General features: G+C 45.1%; 6 protein-coding genes across 7 annotated transcripts; 3 read left to right on the plus strand and 3 right to left on the minus strand.

The window, feature by feature from the left end:
* Positions 1–7: 7 nt before the first annotated feature.
* On the minus strand, positions 8–1,300 carry LOC132786626 (neugrin). The gene has a single exon (XM_060793202.1). It carries the CDS (start codon positions 1,208–1,210, stop codon positions 143–145), a length of 1,068 nt encoding a protein of 355 aa, XP_060649185.1. The 5' UTR covers positions 1,211–1,300; the 3' UTR covers positions 8–142.
* Positions 1,301–1,389: 89 nt separating this feature from the next.
* LOC132786629 (mediator of RNA polymerase II transcription subunit 28) lies at positions 1,390–2,168 on the plus strand. Its single transcript, XM_060793205.1, has one exon. It carries the CDS (start codon positions 1,500–1,502, stop codon positions 2,064–2,066), a length of 567 nt encoding a protein of 188 aa, XP_060649188.1. The 5' UTR covers positions 1,390–1,499; the 3' UTR covers positions 2,067–2,168.
* A 288-nt stretch (positions 2,169–2,456) lies between these two features.
* LOC132786614 (transcriptional regulator ATRX homolog) lies at positions 2,457–7,686 on the minus strand. Its single transcript, XM_060793182.1, has 4 exons — positions 7,476–7,686; positions 4,734–7,012; positions 3,785–4,669; positions 2,457–3,724 (listed from the first exon to the last, which is right to left on the minus strand). The coding sequence occupies exons 2-4, from the start codon at positions 6,958–6,960 to the stop codon at positions 2,643–2,645; spliced, it is 4,194 nt and encodes a 1,397-aa protein (XP_060649165.1). The 5' UTR covers positions 6,961–7,012; positions 7,476–7,686; the 3' UTR covers positions 2,457–2,642.
* A 590-nt stretch (positions 7,687–8,276) lies between these two features.
* Positions 8,277–14,599, plus strand: LOC132786613 (nuclear factor related to kappa-B-binding protein). Its single transcript, XM_060793181.1, has 4 exons — positions 8,277–9,664; positions 10,234–12,811; positions 13,086–13,801; positions 13,867–14,599. Exons 1-4 carry the CDS (start codon positions 8,462–8,464, stop codon positions 14,419–14,421), a joined length of 5,052 nt encoding a protein of 1,683 aa, XP_060649164.1. The 5' UTR covers positions 8,277–8,461; the 3' UTR covers positions 14,422–14,599.
* LOC132786621 (zinc finger protein 891) lies at positions 14,465–16,757 on the minus strand. 2 transcript variants are annotated; one of them, XM_060793194.1, is made up of 4 exons: positions 16,384–16,739; positions 15,489–16,320; positions 15,377–15,424; positions 14,465–15,132 (listed from the first exon to the last, which is right to left on the minus strand). In XM_060793194.1, the coding sequence occupies exons 1-4, from the start codon at positions 16,567–16,569 to the stop codon at positions 14,744–14,746; spliced, it is 1,455 nt and encodes a 484-aa protein (XP_060649177.1). In that variant the 5' UTR covers positions 16,570–16,739; the 3' UTR covers positions 14,465–14,743. The 2 variants fall into 2 exon arrangements, with proteins under 2 accessions (XP_060649177.1, XP_060649178.1); XM_060793195.1 differs by lacking the exon at positions 14,465–15,132 and adding an exon at positions 15,236–15,303 and having other exon boundaries at positions 16,384–16,757.
* A 186-nt stretch (positions 16,758–16,943) lies between these two features.
* LOC132786627 (WD repeat domain phosphoinositide-interacting protein 3) lies at positions 16,944–19,065 on the plus strand. Its single transcript, XM_060793203.1, has 4 exons — positions 16,944–17,154; positions 17,296–17,382; positions 17,944–18,705; positions 18,789–19,065. The coding sequence occupies exons 1-4, from the start codon at positions 17,088–17,090 to the stop codon at positions 18,893–18,895; spliced, it is 1,023 nt and encodes a 340-aa protein (XP_060649186.1). The 5' UTR covers positions 16,944–17,087; the 3' UTR covers positions 18,896–19,065.
* Positions 19,066–19,078: the final 13 nt, after the last annotated feature.

Genomic DNA, 19,078 nt, shown 5'->3' on the forward strand with positions numbered 1-19,078 from the left:
ATTTTGAATTTATCCATTTAATAACTTAATGTATAACAACTGGTTTGTTGAATTGAAAAACATGCTTTGTATTGAGCCTCAACTTATTCACAAAAAGATTATCTATAAAAACGAAAAAATTTTAACTATTTTTTTAAATAAATCATCTCGATTTTCCACCAGTCATGCCAGGCACACGGTACAAGAATTCGCCATCATCATCGTAGTAGGCGTCCTCCACACGATATGTGGCACCCTCGCTATATAACTTGCGTGGTATCACAATGCGGTCCTTTATCCTGCTCATTTCGTACTTGCGCTGATCTGCCACGCTGACAACTACTTCACTGGGCTCGAACTTCTGCACAAAGTTGGGCAGGATACCAGTGCCGCTGGGATTGGGCAATGGCCTGTCTAGGTCGGGATTTTGTTGGGGCAACAGCTGGAGTTCTTTAAGCTCTTGCAGGCGCATTTTACGCTTGTTCGTCACCTTGTCTAGCAAATATGTTTCCTCATCGCCTTCGGGTCGCTTTGGACTCTCGACTCTCTGACCAGGCTTGTTCAATGCCACCTGCTTTGGTGTGTTCTGTCCATTTCCCAGCAGCGCACGAAATTCATTTGTTTGGGGCACTGGCAGTTCAGGACGTGCTGGCCACTGTTCTGGTGACAACTGCTTTAGATCCTGCTGGCGACGTTGCGCAAACTTTTGCAGATGCTGCAACAGCTCTGGTGGCACGTCAGGACATTTGCCAGCTCGCAATTGAGCCCAGTTGCGCATTACGCCGGCGTCGTGTGAACGAATGCGTTCCACATTTAGTGGTCGCCACTTGGAGCGCAGCAACTTTTGCACAACTTCCGGTGTTACGGGAAAACTCTCAGCTAAGCGCTCAATATTCCATTCTTCAGAATCACGTTCATGTAGGAGTCGAATTTGCTCCTTTTCCGCGTAGAGGAGCAAGTTAGGTAATTTGGCAGCTCGAAAGTATTTGTGCTTGATCATGAACTGACGCACCCGATCGCGGTTTTGGTGGCGTTCTGCCTCGTGTTGGCGATATGTGCGACCGGCGGACATAAAATCCGATTCCATGTCCGCATAATCCTCGCTAGCTTCGTGATTTTGTTGTGATTCCTGCAGCTGGTAGCTAATCCCGGGATTGGCCCGACGCGGTACACGCGCTTTAAGCGCCCAGTGAGCTGTGCAGAAATTCCGAACAATGAGTCGCGCACTCATTATAAATATATTTTTTAGTTTGTTATTTAATTATTGCGTTTAGCGGAATAGAGAGACAGTAATAATATTCCATACAGCGATTAATCGATAACTTAAAAATATGCAAGGCGATGTTTATAAGCAACGATATAAAATACTAAATTGGTATAATTTTAAAATATCGATACACCTTCTTTATAGTTCTCCCTTCCCTAATATTAGTTGGACGCCGTATTTTGCGATTCGCGAATTACTTAAATTGGTTTTTGTGTTTATACTACAAAAATAGCACAATAAAAAAAATAGCAATATGTCCACACCAAATAACGAAGCCGGTGGCGGTAACTTAATGGACGAGTTCGAGGAAGCCTTTCAAGCCTGCCTGCTCTCGCTAACAAAACAAGAACCTAACTCCGGCACCAACAAGGAGGAGATCGAATTGGAAGTGCAAAAGACAACAAATCGCTTCATCGATGTGGCACGTCAAATGGAAGCTTTCTTTCTGCAAAAAAGATTTCTCGTTTCCACACTTAAGCCGTACATGCTCATCAAGGACGAGAATCAAGACCTCAGCATTGAAATTCAACGTAAAGAAGCCTTGCTCCAGAAGCACTACAATCGTCTGGAGGAGTGGAAGGCATGCTTATCCGACATCCAGCAGGGCGTACACAATCGTCCCACACAACCTATGATGGCGGGGCCTTGTCCCACCGGCATGCCACCAATGGGAGGTCCTGGACCACGTCCTGGCATGATGGGTGGCATGCCGCCAGGTGGAATGCCGCCGGTGGGGCAGATGCAGCCAGGACAGCAGCATCTGTTGCAGGCGCAGCAAATGCAGCAGTTACGTATGATGGGAAAGCTGCCGCCCAAGTAAATTAGTTAGTAACTTTAATCCTAAGCCAAATTTTAATAAACTTATAAAAAAACAATTGTTTAGTTAATATTTGAATTAAAAATGAGCATTATGTTTATCGTATTCTGTGCCATTTATTGTTATTCTTCTGCGTGTGTAGTTAAATTTTGATTCGACCTTTGATGAAAGATCCGTATATAATAGCTAATATATCTAGGTATTATTACTCATACATATAATAATGTTCGTCTGTTTTGTTTTTGTTTACTTTTGGGGTTTGTCTGATTTTGGGTATTGGTATCGGTATCTAATATAATTCTAAATGTATTAGGACAGTTTTTAACTTAAAGTCAGGCATACAAACTATATATATAATTATATATATGGGCTATATTTATGTTTAATTGTGTGAGAAAACAAAGGGAGTTCGCGCGACTCGATTTAGGTTTCCAATGAAAAGATATCCATTAACTAACATTAAATCGAAATCGAAAAAAAAAACCACACATGTGTGTAAATGAAGTAATCGCTTTTGTTATCCATCCAAACTCAATCAGTGTGCGCATCATCATTGTATATTCCTCTGATTTCCGACATCTAATCAATTTCGTATACCTTGTCCGCCTCAAAACCCGTTGCATTTGCTGCGTTTGGCGCAGCAGCAGCTCCATCAACTGCTTGTCCAGTGCCTTGATTGTAGCCCGCTGCCGATGGATGCTGATTGGCATAAAGCAATGGATTCATGTACATGCCGCTGGGATGCACGATGTGCGTGTGCAGCTGCAGCAGGTCCTTGTACATGGTCGGATCTCCATTGTTCATCTCATTGTACAGTTGCTGCAGATAGCTAGGCACTAGCTGTATAACCTGATTCTGAGTTAATTCCGGATGGTCTTTGGATATCTTCATGTTTAGCAACTGCAGCAGAATATCGGAGCGAAAGCCAAAGATCTTATTGGAGGTCACACTGCCAGACGCATTACCAAACTGACTGGCTACCGTCGCTCCAAAGGCGTTACGATCGTAGCTCATGTACTGAGATGCTTGGACGGCACGCGTCTTCTCTGCCTCGTACTCGGCCCAAGCGGACTTGCGCTCCTCTTCGGTCAGATTCTCGTGCTCCTCCTGTTCGAGCAACGAGTCGTGCTCGTGGTACTTAAATATCAGATTCTCATGCTCTGTCAGCAGTTCGGCAAACAAACGATCTTTGGGCAGCAAAGGCATTTCTCGTTCAACGCTCGGCTTCAGCTCATACGTGTACAATTCCATTAGATCCGTTTGATTGTAATGCCTAGAGATTTGCTGCTCATCGATCACACGCTTAGCCGTTGCCTGCTTGGCCACCTGACGTTCGTAGACCTTCTGCTCCATTGTGCCCATGGCAATCAAACGATAAATGTAACAGGGCTTCACCTGACCGAAGCGATACACACGAAAGATGCTCTGAGTGTCATGTGAGGGATTCCAGGAGACATCAAAGATGACCACACGATTGGCAGCCACTAGATTAATACCCAATCCGCCAGCACGTGTCGAAATGAGAAAGAGACGTGCACGTAAGTTGGTTGCATTGTTGAACTTCTTACACATGGCTTCACGCTGTTCCACGCTGCATGATCCGTCCAAACGAAAGTAATCCTCGCCAGGTGACCAGCAGCCCTTAAAGTTACCCACATCGCCTACATCAAGAATAACATGAAATCAAATGTGAAGATTCAATTTTGTAATTTGAAACTCACCCTCAAACTCGTAGCCCTTGGTGTTGCTATCCACCAGAGAGAGAAAATGCTCGATGACATCGAGAGATTGCAGGGACTGCGAGAAGACCAACAGCTTGTCACCGATGGCCTCGCACTGTTGCAACAATCGCAATAGGATGAGTAGCTTGGGGGAATGATTAACGTTGTTCAACTCTTTCTCCTCGACAAATGGCTTCCACCACTCGGATGGATCATCCTTCTGCACAGCTGGTCCGCTCAGCAGCTCCACATCCGAATCGCTATCCACCATACCAGAGCGTACACCATTGCGGGTCTTACGACTCTTGACTTTGCTGCCGCCAGCGGCATCGTTTGAAACAAGCGTTAAGCTAGCATCCGACTTAAAGGACTCGCCGCTGTCCGATGAATTCGAAGCGGCGTCCTCCTCCTCGGATTCGTCACATATGAAACCTTCCATTTCATCGGAGTCATCGTTGCTGAGCAGACGCTTAGCAATAACATTGTCGCTGTTCACGCGCAGATTCATCGGATGCGTCCAGATGCGTCGCAAGTCTTGAAAATCTTGAAACAGTCGCGCTCCCTTGCCACAGATATCGGAGCTGGCCTGATCCCGATGCGTAGTCATGTAGTAGCCATACAGCTGCTGCTGCAACTCTGACAACGTGGTGTACACCACATATTCGTGCTTGGGTGGCAAATAAGGAGCCAGCACTGAGTAATCACGCCGTTGAATGCAACCCTCGAGCAGCTTGTGCAGAATATGCGACCGATGCTTCATCAGACGCAGATCGCGGTCTGTGGAATCAGTGTACTGGCCATTGCTAATGGGATTGACAAACCGATTCATATACTCCTTGTAGGTGCCCAGCAGATTGGGCTTCACGAACTGAATCATGCAATAGTCTGTAAACAGAATAAAATATTAGTTAGATTCAATCGAAAACAAGTCATTTAGATGCCAACTCACATTCTTTGAGATTGTTTTGGAGCGGCGTGCCAGTGAGAACAATGCGCCGTTTGCTGCGCATCCGGGTGACCGCTTTGCTAATCGAAGTCTTCTCGTTCTTCAGCAAATGTCCCTCGTCGCAAACAACTAGATCTGGCCCCGGATCAACGAGTGCCTGCTGCAGCTGCTCGCGTTGCTTTTTGCGCAATCCTTTGGCCTTCTCGTTGGCCAGAATGCGATACATATCATAGCCCAGAATGCAGACGCCGCCCTCCTCGAACCATTCGTGCAACTTGAAGATGCGCGTCGGTTTATCCTTGTATTTGGAAATGTCATATACCTCAATGTCACGTCGATGAGCAAATCCCATCCAATGCACAAACTCCCGCGCCCAATTGTTCACAGTGCTTAGTGGTGAGATGACCAATACACGTTCCACGCCCGTGCGTCGCGTATTGATGAGCAGCGTGTGCGACAAGGTAACCACCTGCAAGGTCTTGCCCAGACCCATGCAATGGGCCAGAATGCAACCGGAGCCGGAGTTCTTCTCGCTCTCCTTTAGCGTCTCGAAGCAAGCATCCCACATGAACTTCACGCCATCCACCTGATGGGGTTTCAGCTTCTTCAGCAGACCCTTGTCCACTTGCAGTAGCGCCTTCTTGGAGTCCTCGTCGAAGTCGAGCACTAGCTCGTTGATTTCCACACTCTCAGATTTTTCAAAAATTCGATTATAGAGCTTTTGGCGCTCCTCGATGCGTTTGCGTCGATCATCCTCCTCTTTGGCCGCCTCCTTGGTGCTCAGATCCAAGTCTTTAGTTTTGATAATTTTACGAATGTGCTTGCGCTTGTTCTTGTTCTTCTCATCGTCATCGCTTTCGCCGCTGGAATTCTTTTTAATTCGTCTCCGTTTCTTTTTATTTTTCTTGTCCTCGGGTTCAAAATCAGATGAATCATTTGCAGAGCCACCCGCATCCTTTTTGCCCGCAAACGTGCGACGTTTGCGTTGCGGCATCACCTCGCTGCCGCTGCTATGAGCAGCCTCCTCTTCAGCCTCAGCTTCGACATCGGATTTGTTTTGTTTATCGTCGCTATCTTGTTCCGATTCCGCCTGATCATCTAGTGCATCTTTGTAATCAGAATCGTTGTCGCTATCACTGGCGCTTTTCTCACGTCGATTGCGCTTTGAAGTGCTCGCTTTTTCCATCTCTGTATCTGTGCTCATCCTTCGCTTCGAATCCGATTTCTTTCCGTTGTCGATGTCGTTGGAGACTTCGACTTTTGCTTCCGGTGCTTTTGTTGTTACTTTTTCGGCTGTTTTTGCTTTAGCTGCTGCCTTGCTTGCTGTTGTTTCGACTGTCTTTGCTTTTGCAGCTGCTTTGTTTGTTGTTTTTTCGGATGCTTTGACTTCTGGTTCGGCTTCGACTTCGGCTACTGTTGCTGGCGGCTTCGTAGGCAGCTTCGTGCGCTGGATGCGCACAACACAACGACGCAGCGTTCTTTTAATTGGCTCCTCGTTGAGAGTGCTGCTATCGCTATCGATCAGCAGTTTGCTGAGCAAACTCTTCTTATTCACCGGCGGCTTCTTTCCACTCACTTTGCTCTTCGTCTTGTTATTGGAGCTGGTGCTGGAGGATGTTGAATTGGTGCGTGTTTGACGAGCTCGTATTGGATTTCGCACTATGATGTCTTCTTCATCCGTGTCGTCTTCACTGTCACTCAGCTCTACAATGGAAACGTTATTGTTCCGGCTGCGACGTGACGATCGAACACTGAGAATCTTTGAGTCTGAGTTTGCTTTTGGCGTTCTGACGTTCGCCGAGTTGCGTGTTGATCGAGCGTTATTGCTGCTGCTGTCCGGCTGTGCCAAGAGTTTCTCTAGCGGCACAATGCTTATTTTAAATGCTGGCTTCTCTTCTTTCTCTTCTACAATACTTTGCTGTTCTTGTTGTTCGTCAGCAGAGTTGCCAACTTCGTTTAATGCATCTCCGTTACCAATTGTGCTGTTACTTTTTTTGCTACCAGATTTTGTTTCATTTGTTTTTGTTCTTGAATTCTCTTTGACATTGTTGTCTATTTTTTCAGATTGCTCAGTTGGTTGTCTTCTTTTTGTACTTTTGCTGCCGCTGCTGCTCTTCTTCTTCGAGCTCTTGACGTCGCTGTTGCCGTCGCAGTCAGCGTCCCCGTCCGCTTGATTGATCAAAGAAGTTCCAGCAATTGTCTCCCGAGAATCTGTCTTTTCCTCTCCCATAGGTAACGGTGTATTCGTGCTTCCTTGCTACGCGTCCCAATTTTAAACAAAACTATAAAAAGACAAATTTGTACAACGAAGAAAATTTAGATACTAACACATTTGCACATCTATATATGTATGTATATGCATATAATTGAAATCAATGCAACAAAGTGTTTATTCCAGCTGCATATTTATTGAGCGTCCGCTTTCGGCGTTTTTGTTGCGCTCTGCTTCTTCTATTTTCTTGGAGTTTTTCCTTATTTTTTTTGCAAAACTCATCGGCTTTTTTCTAAGCTAATGCTATTAGCTTATTATTAAGACTGAATTATCCGAGCATATTTACTTGCATAAAGAAAATTCTAATTTATGCGCTATTCATAATTCAAGAAAACAACACAAAAAACATCTTAATTTTATTAAATTTTCAACATTCCGCCGCCGCGCTTTTTGGCACAGACGCGTACCTCACACACACATGCACTACACTTACACGCATGTATTATACATACACAGGCAGAGGTGGCACTCACCGATTGCAATTTTTCATTTGCGTTCTGATTTCGCATAGATCTTGCACCTTGCATCCATTAAATATATATAAACAAATATAATTACTAACGACAAAATGATTTATGTAGATTAAGAAAACGAGAAGCAGTGCGCTGCCTACGCCGCCGCTAAAAAATTTATTTGCTGGTATACACAGCACACAAGCACACAGATGTTGTTAATGGCCAGGGCAACTCTAGTGCCGACATTAGAGATGAGCAAAATAATAGTGCAATTGTTAAACGGATTGGCAACTATATCTTTTAAATTTAAATTGTTGCAATAGTCATGAAGTTGTTGTATTTACGTATTTTCATAGGATTGAAGTTTTTTTAAAGTGATTTTATGAAATGTGAAATGTGTTACATTATATTACAAAATCAGTCAATTTTAGACTATACTGCCAGCTGTTGGAATGGCGTTGCCAGTTTTTGATTTATGCGACAGGTGCTGCCAACGCGAACCGAAAATAAAAAGTGATAATGGAGCGAAAGCATGCAACTGAAACATCGATTTCTTTACCATCGATAGCAAAAACAATAGAGTCGGCAACTATCGGATTTTATGTTTTGGTATATTTCATCGGCGATTCTGCTTACGAGCGCACTGCGGGTGACGTTAAGAAATGTATTTTTCATGAAAAGATTAAAGATACAAATTTTTATTTATTTATTAATACGTGAATTATATCCAGAAATTTATTTAATTTTGGTTGATAAGAAAATCGATAGCATTTATTTTATTTTAAAAACATCGATAGGTCGATGGTGCCATCGATGTTTCTTCTTCACCTCTAAAAAAAAAGCAATAAAAAGAGGAAAACAAGCAGCGAATATGTTTGATATAACGAGGCAGCGGAAGAGACAAAAATTATAAATTAGTGTAGAGAAAAAATTTGCCCAGTGTGCGAAGAGAAGCAGCGCTGCATTCACTAATTGAGTAAAAACGACGAAAAACTCGACTAGCAATGAGCAATAACAACAACAGCAACAGCAATAATAACAACAGCAGCATGCCATACCCGGATTCCGAGGAGGAGGAGGAGGAGCTCAGCGGGTCTTACAACATCAACGACAACGACAATCATGGTCAGTTGAGTGACTGCAGCAATAGCAACAGCAGCGCTGCCAGCAGCAACAGCGGTAAAACGGCGAGTAGTTCCAGCAGCAGCAACTCAAGCGACGACGAAGACGACGACGATGTGGATGAGGACGACGGTGCCTCCGATCAGGACATGCACAGCGACAGCGACTCCGATGATGCCACCACCACGCAATCGGATGAATTGGAGCTGGCGCAGCTAAGCAAAACTCACACATTTCGTTTGCCTCGTGGTCTCTGCGAGAGTGCGGCTATATTCCACGAGTTCTTCAGCGTGGAGACCTGGCAAATGTTGCCTAATAACATGCAAGCTCAGCTCCAGCCACTGCTACCAAGCTATGCCTCAATCCTAACGCCTTCGCAGGCTGCAGCCGAGCAGCAGCGCACGTTATTGCAGCTCTTCAATGGAGGATTACAGCGGTTTGGGCAATCGCCACTACTACGCCTGCAACAGCAGCTGGAGGAAGGCAGTCTACGGCCTGATGTGCTGCAGCTGCGTCTCAGCATCGAACGTTCACAGCGACGGGAGCGTCGTTTCCAACAGTCCGAGCGGCTCAGCCGCTTGGCCAAGGAACTGTTTCTCTCCCGCGAGCAAATGCTGCAGCAGATCTACGTAATGGCTCCGCCTCCCGATGCTGATGCTAACCTTGGGCTAGGTAATGGTCCGTTCAAGCTGCAGTCACGTCCACGCAAACGAAAGACGCTCACGCTGCATAGGGAGAACAAGTTTTGTGTGGAGCGTGCGAGAAAACGATATTGCCAAGAGCTTGTAGAACTGACGCGTGATCTACAGCTGCAACCTGGGGAGTTGAGTGCCGACGAGCAGGATGAGCAGGCAACACAGTTGGCTATCCTTGCCGAGGAGCGTCAACTGAAGATGGAGACGAATACGCGACCCTCGAATGCGGCAGATAAGAAATGTATTTACAGCAGCTTCTTCAAGCGTCGTCCGGGATTGGAGGATGAACTGGTATTGCGTAGCATGCAGGCAGACAAGATGCAGCCGCTCACCGAGAAGAACTTCAAGAAATACTTGCGCGACTATAAACGACGAAAACAGCAGCAACCGGTGAGTAGACCGATTATAAATAACATTAATGAAACTTTTCCTTTGGAGCAGCCTATAATTGCTTCAAAGCCTGCTATTGAGTGTTGATTGTTATTTTGAAGTTCAGTGCTGCGATTATCGATTTTCGATTGTTGCACAATATTTTGGTACATTTGCACCCAAGTGAAATTGGTACTTTTTTCCTTCTTCGGTACAATTGAATAGTTTTTACTATATTTTACATCCGATTCGAAAATTATCGGTTATATGTATTTAACTATTTGAGACTATTTGATAAAATCATGGGTGCAAACAATATTTTTGAGACGGCATCATTATTTTCCAATGTTGACGCTTTGGTACAGTACCAAGCTGGGTATATTTTTTGTTGAATGGTACAATTTGAGGTCTGCTAAGTATTATTAAGCTAGTTATGTTTTGTAACTCAAAATTAATATTGATAGCCTTTGGTCTTAAGATCTAAATCATATGGCAACCTTGATTTTCAATTACAACTTTCTATTATCAATACTTGATTATTTGTATATTAACATTGATAACTGTACTAATTTGTTGACTTTCTTTCGCAGCAATTGCCGGACTTTGAGACAGCGGACATTCGATTGCGTGATATTTGCACGCGTGCCCAGTTTGTGGGCAATTTCAAGCCGGGACGCAAGCCAAAGGCATTGACAGCGCGTCTCAATCACAATGTGAATGAACCGCCAGCGCTCGTACCCATCGGAGGCAATTCGTCAGCAAACGCCTCGAAAGTGGAGCCCCCAACGGAACTGCTCACGGATGAGCCGCAGCAGCTGTACGGACGAGCGGCCATCGAGCCCGACGAGGACGAGCTGGAGCAGGAGTTGCAGCAGCAGGCAGAGGTGATGCAGCAAATCATTGCGCCTCCAGCAGCAGGAATGGCGTCGCCTGCAGCTGGTCACGTTGAGCTGCCCAAACTGGAACCGTTCACGCCTCGCTCAGTAATTAGCAGTTCACCTAAAGCTATGGTGAAGGCTGGTGCCCACATCACAGGCAGTCCGACCAGGGAGCTGACAACATCGTCGTCCTCAACGACTGCGCCACTTGCCTGCTATTTCTCGCTGCTTCGTGATCTGTTTGTATCAACGCCACAGCATCGTTTGAACTACACAGAATTGCAGTCGCTGCTTCTCAAATGGCGGACAGAGAGCTGTGTCACCGGGTTGCCCGACTGGGTGCGCAGTCTGCCCAACGATTGGACGCAAATGCTGCAGTCGGCCGTCAACTTCTTGGCCGGAGACTTTGTGACACTGCCGGCGGAATATGTGCCATACATTGAGCACAAAACACAGCTGGGCATTTACCAATGGATTGGCGCTGGTCGGGACTCGGATGCACGGCTGCAAACGTTGTGTCAATTCTGGCTGCAGCGACGCAAAGAGGATGCATTGGTACAGCAGTTGCCACAAACACCGCAGCTAACGCCACAACACCAGCAGCTAAGTCCCGCTGCTGGCGTGGATGCAACCCCAACGCCAGCTCCTCGTTGCCCCACCAGCTGGACAGTGCGTGTCGCCACGCAAGCAGAGATGCTGGAATTTCAGCGGCAGGAGCGATTGCGCTTCGAGCAACCGCATCGACCATTTACCTATCGCATGCATGGCTACGAGAGTGTCGTTGGTCCTGTTAAGGGCATCTATACGCAGAGTCTGGCGTTGAACAAGGCGCGTGGCCATGCCGTCATGGTGGACGATCGACCGCCCTTTGTGACCATCCTGACGCTGGTGCGCGATGCCACCGCTCGACTGCCGAATGGCGAGGGAACACGCTCGGAAATCTCCGAGCTGTTGAAGTGCTCGCAGTTCATCAATCGCCAGGCGGCGGAGAATGTGCTACAGACGATTGTGAGTGGCGCCTTGGATCGCATGCATGGCGGTGTCGATCCTTGTGTGCGCTACGATGCGCGTCGCAAGATCTGGATCTATTTGCATCGCAATCGCAACGAGGCGGACTTTGAGCGCATGCATCGACAGAATCAAACGTTGGTCAAGCAGAAGCAACAGCAACGCAAGCAGCACAACAACAACAAGCCAAAGAGAGACGAGCCCTTCGAGGTGACGCAAGCACAGGCACAAGGCCAAGAGCTGCCTGCTCTAGTGGCAGCCACCACAACGACGCCGAATCATGTGACAGCAAATACAACTCTAATCAAAAAGCATCCCGTTGCAGCGTTGCAGGTCAAGTGTCCGCCTGTGCCGCCACTCAAGTATCACATACCTCCCACAAATATTAACACGACGCCGCCAGCAGCAGCAGCAGCTGTGACAGCGACAGCAGCGAGTGCAACAGCAACAGCTGCAGTCAGTCCACATACGGCACAAAAATCGCTGCTGAAGACGACGACGCAACGCAGCGGCGTTGTCACCATTGTAGATAGATCAGCCTCCAATAATACAGCGCAAGTTGCGGGCACAGCAACCGTGCAACTGCTGAAGACGTCGCCAAAGCCGCAGCAGCAGCCGCAACAATTGGCCCGCAATACCACGCCCATCCTGGTATCCACGCCTACCGGGTTGCAGACGGTGCATGTGGCTGCCACGCCCAGCAAGAAGCTGGCCATCAAGAAGCCCATTGTTATCAATTCCCCCACACAAGCAGCGACGACAGCCGGCGCAAGCACAACTGGCAGTTTTATCGTGCCCCTCGAGCAGCAACAATCTCAACAGCAACCACAGTTGTTGACCGTAAGCAACAACAAAGCAACGACTCCAGTGCGACAGACAATGCCCAAGAACATCATACGACTGCTGCCAGCTGGTGCAACAAGTGGTGCAGCAACGAAACCTTCTGTTGTCCAGCTGCAGCCTCAAACGTTGGCCACCAAACCCGCGGGCTCTGTGCAAATCTTAGGACCACGCATGCTCGCCCAGACCACAGTGCGTCCGTTGCAGCAAAAGATTGGCGCCGTCTCCATAGTGAGCAACAAGTCGGTCATAACCAGCGGCACCTCGATTGCCAACAATGCGACGACAACAGGAACGAGCACGATTGTGAAGATGTCGCCTCAAGCATTTGCCACACTCCAACAGCAGCAGCTCAAGCAGAAGGCTGCCAATGCTATTCAGAGCCAGCAGCAGCAACCACAACAACAACTCCAGCAGCAGCAACAGCAGCGAATACTTGTCGGTAAGTCGAACATGGATACATCATCTATTTATACATTACATTTATACATATAATTTACAACGGATTAAATGTAAATTTGAATTGTTTATTCAACATCAGTAAACACAAAACTGAATTATAAATAATAGAATAAGGTAATTCAAATGGTTTGGAAAGCATACAAAAGAAAACTTTTAACTTATTCTTTTAATTCATAAAACTTGTAAAACATATTTAGATTAACGCATTCTACTGCCATTAAATATTAAAATGAATTTCTCTTTTTCTTTTGCAGGCAACACAGCAATTTCGTCAAACAAAAACATTGTGTTCCAGGCGCTGCCGAAAGCGGCGCCCAAAATACTCAGCACTGTGCCCGGTCAGACGACGAAAACGTTGACCACTGCGAATCTCTCGCCGCAGCAGCAGCGGATTGTGCTTCAGAGCTTCAAGCAGCCGCTGGCAACAGCAGCCGCATCGACACCGTCGTCAACATCATCAGCAACTTCAACAGCGGCAGGAACAACAACGACGCGCGTAATACGAACAACTCCAGTATCGGCAGCAAGCTCTAGTGCCACATCTAGTACAGCAACAACACAGGGGGGTCACATCATTACGCTGGACAGTTTACTGCAGAAATCAGTGCCCGGCAAGCTGTTGACCGCTGGCAGCAATATCATCCAACTGGCCACCTCAACATCGCCAGGCAACATCATCACAATGTCACCCAGTGGCCAAGCGCCGTTGCAATCGATAGCGGGAACGACGGCCAAACAGTTGCCGGCAACGGCGCGAATTGTGACTGCTGGCCCTGGGGGAATGGTGCCCAAGATCATTGGCAAGACAACGGTTGTGCCTGGCAAGCCGCTGCTGTTGCATGCCAAGACACTTAAGCTGGGCACCACAAATGCGGTGAGCACAACACAGGCGGCGACGCCAACGACGACATTGAAAACGACGCCGCAGAGCATTGTGATTGGCGGTCAAACAATGAAGATACAGGGAGCGGTAAGTATTCAATTGAAATATTTATATTGTGAACTTTATTTAACAACTCAATATTTGCATTGCAGGCCATTCCAACGCGCAATGCGTCCGGTGCGCCAATGCAAACGGTAATCATGGGCAACCAACTCGTGCGGTTGGCTACGAGCAGCAACAGCGGCAGCAGCAGCACCAGCACAACAACCAATAGCAACAGCATGCCCAGCACATCCAGCGGCATTGCGAGTACACCCAAGACTCTGCTCATTGGCGCTGGAGCAGCGCAAACGTTGCGTCTGGGCAAGAATGTGTTATTGGCTGCGAGTAGTGGTAGCGGCAGCGTTGCGACCACGACGACAACAACAGCAGCAACTGCAACACCTGCCAACAATCTTGTATTTGCCGTGCAAGGCAATGGCGGCCAATTGTTCTTCTCCCCCGGACTGCAAGGTGTCAATCTAAAACCGTTGTCCAACATGAAAGTGATACCCATGTCGACGGCTGGAGGTGTTGTCAGTGCCAGCAGCGGTGTAAAGTTAAGCAATGTTGCGGGAACCGTTGATGCGGTGGTTGGCAAAACATTAAACTCCAAACTGTTGCCAACAGCTGTGATTAAAACAGCGAGCGGAGGCCACGCGAATTAGGTGTGAATTGATGACAGAGGATAGAAGAAACAGAGGCAGAGGCTTGTTAACTACGTTGTTTACTTTATCATTTGTTTGGATTTTACATTATCATTATCATTTATATATATACACACATATATATAAAGTAGTCTAAGCAAAAAGTTTAACATAAAAAAATTTCCTTGCTTACAATTAAGTATGAGTCGAGATTTAATTTATGGGAAATGTGTAAGTTATTTTTACGTGATAAGAGGAACGAAAATGAACGAAAATTAAAATTCTTGGTATGGCGTGCGTTTGCTTGTTGTTAAACTTCTGTTGAATTGATTCTTCGTTTACTTCAGTCGGACGCCATTGCATGTTTCTTGAGATGACGATTTAATTTAATTGTCAAGTTGAACGATTTGTTACAAATATGACATTCGAACATTGATTTGTTTGATCCCACAGTGGTGTCGGAATGCTGACTGACATTCGTACTGTCATCTGCCGCGGTATCTTGGCTTGTATCATCTTGAGAATAAGTTAAGGATGTATCGCCAGGATCTAGTTCTTCAGGTGTGGTCGGTCCTCTATGCATGTTCAGTACGTGCTCTTCCAGTTGCTCGGCATCGCTGAATGTGTTTTCACAAAAGGCGCACCCAATCAAACATGTCTCTTGGCTGGGTTTTACTGGCGTTTCTATTGCTTGCATTGCTCGCAACTTGAGGGCCAACTCCTCTTCGTGTGCTGCAATGAAACGAACAAATCTCGATAATCACTGGTTCAATATATAAATATATAATATGCTTCTTTCTGGGATGAATTCTAATTTACAATTTTAAAAAGAGTTGCAATTTTAAGAAATCATTGAGTGTCCCAATTATTGTTTACAAGTTTCAAGCTTCTAGCGTTCCGACTCTGCGATCCAGTCAATAAATCAGTACAAAGAATTTTTTATGTATCTAGAAATATATATTTGATTAGTATTTACCTTCAATATGCCGGTTTAAATGCGCTTGTAGTTGCTGGTGCTTTAGTACTGCAAAATATAAAAGAAAATAACTGATTAATCCGCTGACTTGAAGCCTTAAAGTCCTTCTTACCTTTGCCACAGTATTCACATTTCGTTCTCGTATGCACAGCCAATTTATGCTGCTTCAAAGTGTCCTTTGAGTTACAAAAGAAGCCACAAATTGGACATTTCAGATGTTTCTGCAGCTTATGCCATTTCATGTGAAATCTGAGGCGAGATTCGGGGGCATTTACAAACTTCTTGCCACATATGTGACACTCGCAATCTTTGAGCATATGTATGCGACTCATGTGTTCTGTGTGCCCGACCTGAGAGAGCGACTCGTGTCCACACAGTTTACAGAAGACTCCCGGCTCCTGGATGGGCGCTGGAAGCGTTGTTAACTCTTCCTCATCGGAGTGATCGTCGTATGTGAATTTAATGATTTCATCATCACTCTCCTGGCTGTCATCCTCTGCAGCATCAGCTTCGAATATTGTAGAACTTACGCCATTTGCAACAGCCAGTTCTTTGGGTTCAATCTTTGCGAAGGTGGCCTCCTCTGGCAGATCGCTCGCAACATTAGATGCGGGTGGCTGAATGGGTGGCGCTTCCAGTGGCACTCGAGCTGCATGCTCCATTTTAATGGGTACATGGGGGATATCCAATGGGGCACACACGCGTGTGCTGCCATCCTCTTCGCTGCCTTCTTCGTCATCAGTGTCGAGGTAAACAAAACCGCAGAAAGTCTGTTCCGTTTGGATTTCCTTTTTGATGATTACACCATTGTGCGCTCGCGTATACTCCAGCGTATCAAATTGCTGCTGTGTCTCCAGGCAGCTGCGCTTGAACTGCAGAACCTTTTGAAATTCCAGAATACACGATTTGCACATATACTGAGGACGTCCATCGTTCTGCAGCACCTGACGAGTGGGAAAATGACTTCGTTATGTGCACTACGTAGTATAAACTAAGTAAGCAAATACCTGTAGATTCCAATCACTCATTTGCTGAACTATATCAGACATTTGGCCATTGAAGTTGTCACCGGCATCGGGTTTTGTGAAAATGGGCCGGATAATAGAATGATTTAATAGGAAATAAATGCCGCATGCACGACACGGCTCGATTTCGTCGCCATCTTCGAAGGCCATCAGATCCGCACAGTCCATATTAATGCAGTTAAATTGCGGACAATCGAGCGCAACAAATGCATCAAAAGAAATTTTAAGTCTTGTAATACAAAATAGGTTCAAAACGCTTCCATTTGTTGTCTTTAGTGTGGCAGTTTTCAGAACACTTCCAAAATAACTACAATTCTTAGGTTAAATTTTAAAAAATATAAAAAAATACTAAAGTCACAAAAGAGGTTTAGGAAAATAAATCTATTTATTAATCACTTTTGAATTAATTGAATATTTGATTTTGTAATTATATTGGAACTCAAGTACCCTACAATACTGATCAGCCATCATTAATGTAACCCTGGTAATTTTCGTCACAAATCGGTAAATTTTAGTATATTATTCCATGTGAAATAGTATTCATTAAAACTTATCTTGTGGTCACACCGGTTCCCTGTACAAATGTACAAAAAATAAATAATCATCCCATCACGCAGATACAAATTTGAGGTTTTACATATAAAAAACTTGCTAAGAATTGGGTGTGAAAATACAAACAATTTGCAATGAATTTGACGGATCAGAATCCGTACGGCAACGGCCTACTTTATGCTGGCTTTAACCAGGACCAAGGTGGGTAAAAAACATCATCATAATGCACTTTGTTTGTTGTTTACATATTCATTGAACATGAAAATCCAACGTGCTTAAGTATACTATATGTATGCACCTATAAATGTGTATGACCTGATTAATTTTGTAATTGCGCCGCAGGATGCTTTGCTTGTGCCACTGATACCGGATTTCGGGTATACAATTGTGATCCACTGAAGGAAAAGGAACGTCAATACTTTCCCGAAGGTAAGTGTATTTGGTGTAGGTGTGTGTATGTGTGGCGCTATTTACGTGCTGCTGAACGGGCACAAAGTATCTTTGATGGCGCCTTGCCATGCAATATTTGTTAAAAATTTAGTATGTGTACATATGAATGTACGTGGGAGCCCTATTTTGCAACAAAGACAGCAGTTTGGAGGTGTGTGAAAATCTGTCTGCTGATAACAAAATTCGTGCAATCAAAATCTTTTATCGAAATGACAAACTAAATAAATACAAACTAATATATATGCATCCTATAACCCGATAATAATTATAACTATTATCGTTATCTTTGGAATTATGAACTTATTTTTATCGTTAGTGTTATCATTTATTTAGAATTTGCTATCAAGTTTATCAAATAATTATCGATTTTTAAAGTAACTGCCAATATATTCAAATATACAATATTTGTATGTGAACTTTTCCCACATACTACTAATACACTTTGCAAGTTGTGAGAAAGTAACTTAAATATAGAAATATTTGCAAATGAAAGTATGACTTCCCATGCCCTAATCATTGTATTGTTTTCATTTCATGCAGGTGGCCTTAGTCATGTTGAAATGCTCTTTCGTTGCAATTATCTGGCACTGGTTGGTGGGGGCATTCGACCTCTGTATCCACCCAATAAAGTGATCGTCTGGGATGACCTGAAGAAATCTCCGGCCATTTCATTGGACTTTAATCAGCCGGTGCGTGCGGTACGTCTGCGACGTGATCGCATCGTTGTTGTGCTGGAGGGCGTGATCAAGGTGTACACATTCACACAGCAGCCACAACAGTTGCATGTGTTTGAGACGAGCGCCAACCCGAATGGCCTGTGTGTGCTCTGTCCGCATAGCAATAAAAGCCTACTAGCATTCCCGGGTCGACGAACCGGCCATGTACAGATCGTTGATCTTGCCAACACAGAGCGTGCCCCCTTGGAAGTGATCGCTCACGAGGCAGCAATAAGTTGTATTGCTCTTAATTTGCAGGGCACACGGTTGGCCACCGCTGGTGAGAAGGGCACGCTAATTCGCATCTTTGATACGGAGAATGGCAAAAAGGTGTCGGAACTGCGGCGTGGCAGCAATCATGCTAATATATTTTGCATTAATTTTAATCATCAATCCACTATGATTGTGGTGGCCTCTGATCATGGCACCATTCATGTCTTTAACTTGGAGAGCAACAAGCCGCAGCAATCGTCACTTCCCATTTTACCCAAGTATTTCTCAAGTCAATGGAGCTTTGTGAAATTCTCCATACCACAAGGACCTCGCTGTATATGTGCCTTTGGCGCCGATTCCAATTCGGTTGTGGGTAAGCGACAGAACAATGCACAATACAATGCATAATTTTAATATGATTATAAAATAATTACTATTTATTAATTAAATTTTTAGCAATTTGTGCCGATGGACATTACTATAAATTCCTATTCAATAGCAAAGGCGAATGCAGTCGGGATGTTTGCACGCAGTTCCTGGAGCTCCAGGATGACGAAACTTAAAGTTGAACAATTTTACTCTCTGACGCCTGTCCTCTAATTGCATATTAATATCTACATATACATACATACATATATACATAAAAGAAAAATGTGTTATACAAAATTATACTTAAGCATGCTTTAAACAAACGTTACAAGTCGGAAGTTCACATAAAACTCTAGTTAACAAATCATAGTTGTCAT

This window comes from Drosophila nasuta, chromosome 2R, assembly GCF_023558535.2.
Source record: "Drosophila nasuta strain 15112-1781.00 chromosome 2R, ASM2355853v1, whole genome shotgun sequence".
In the NCBI taxonomy this organism is placed as follows: Eukaryota; Metazoa; Arthropoda; class Insecta; order Diptera; family Drosophilidae; genus Drosophila; species Drosophila nasuta.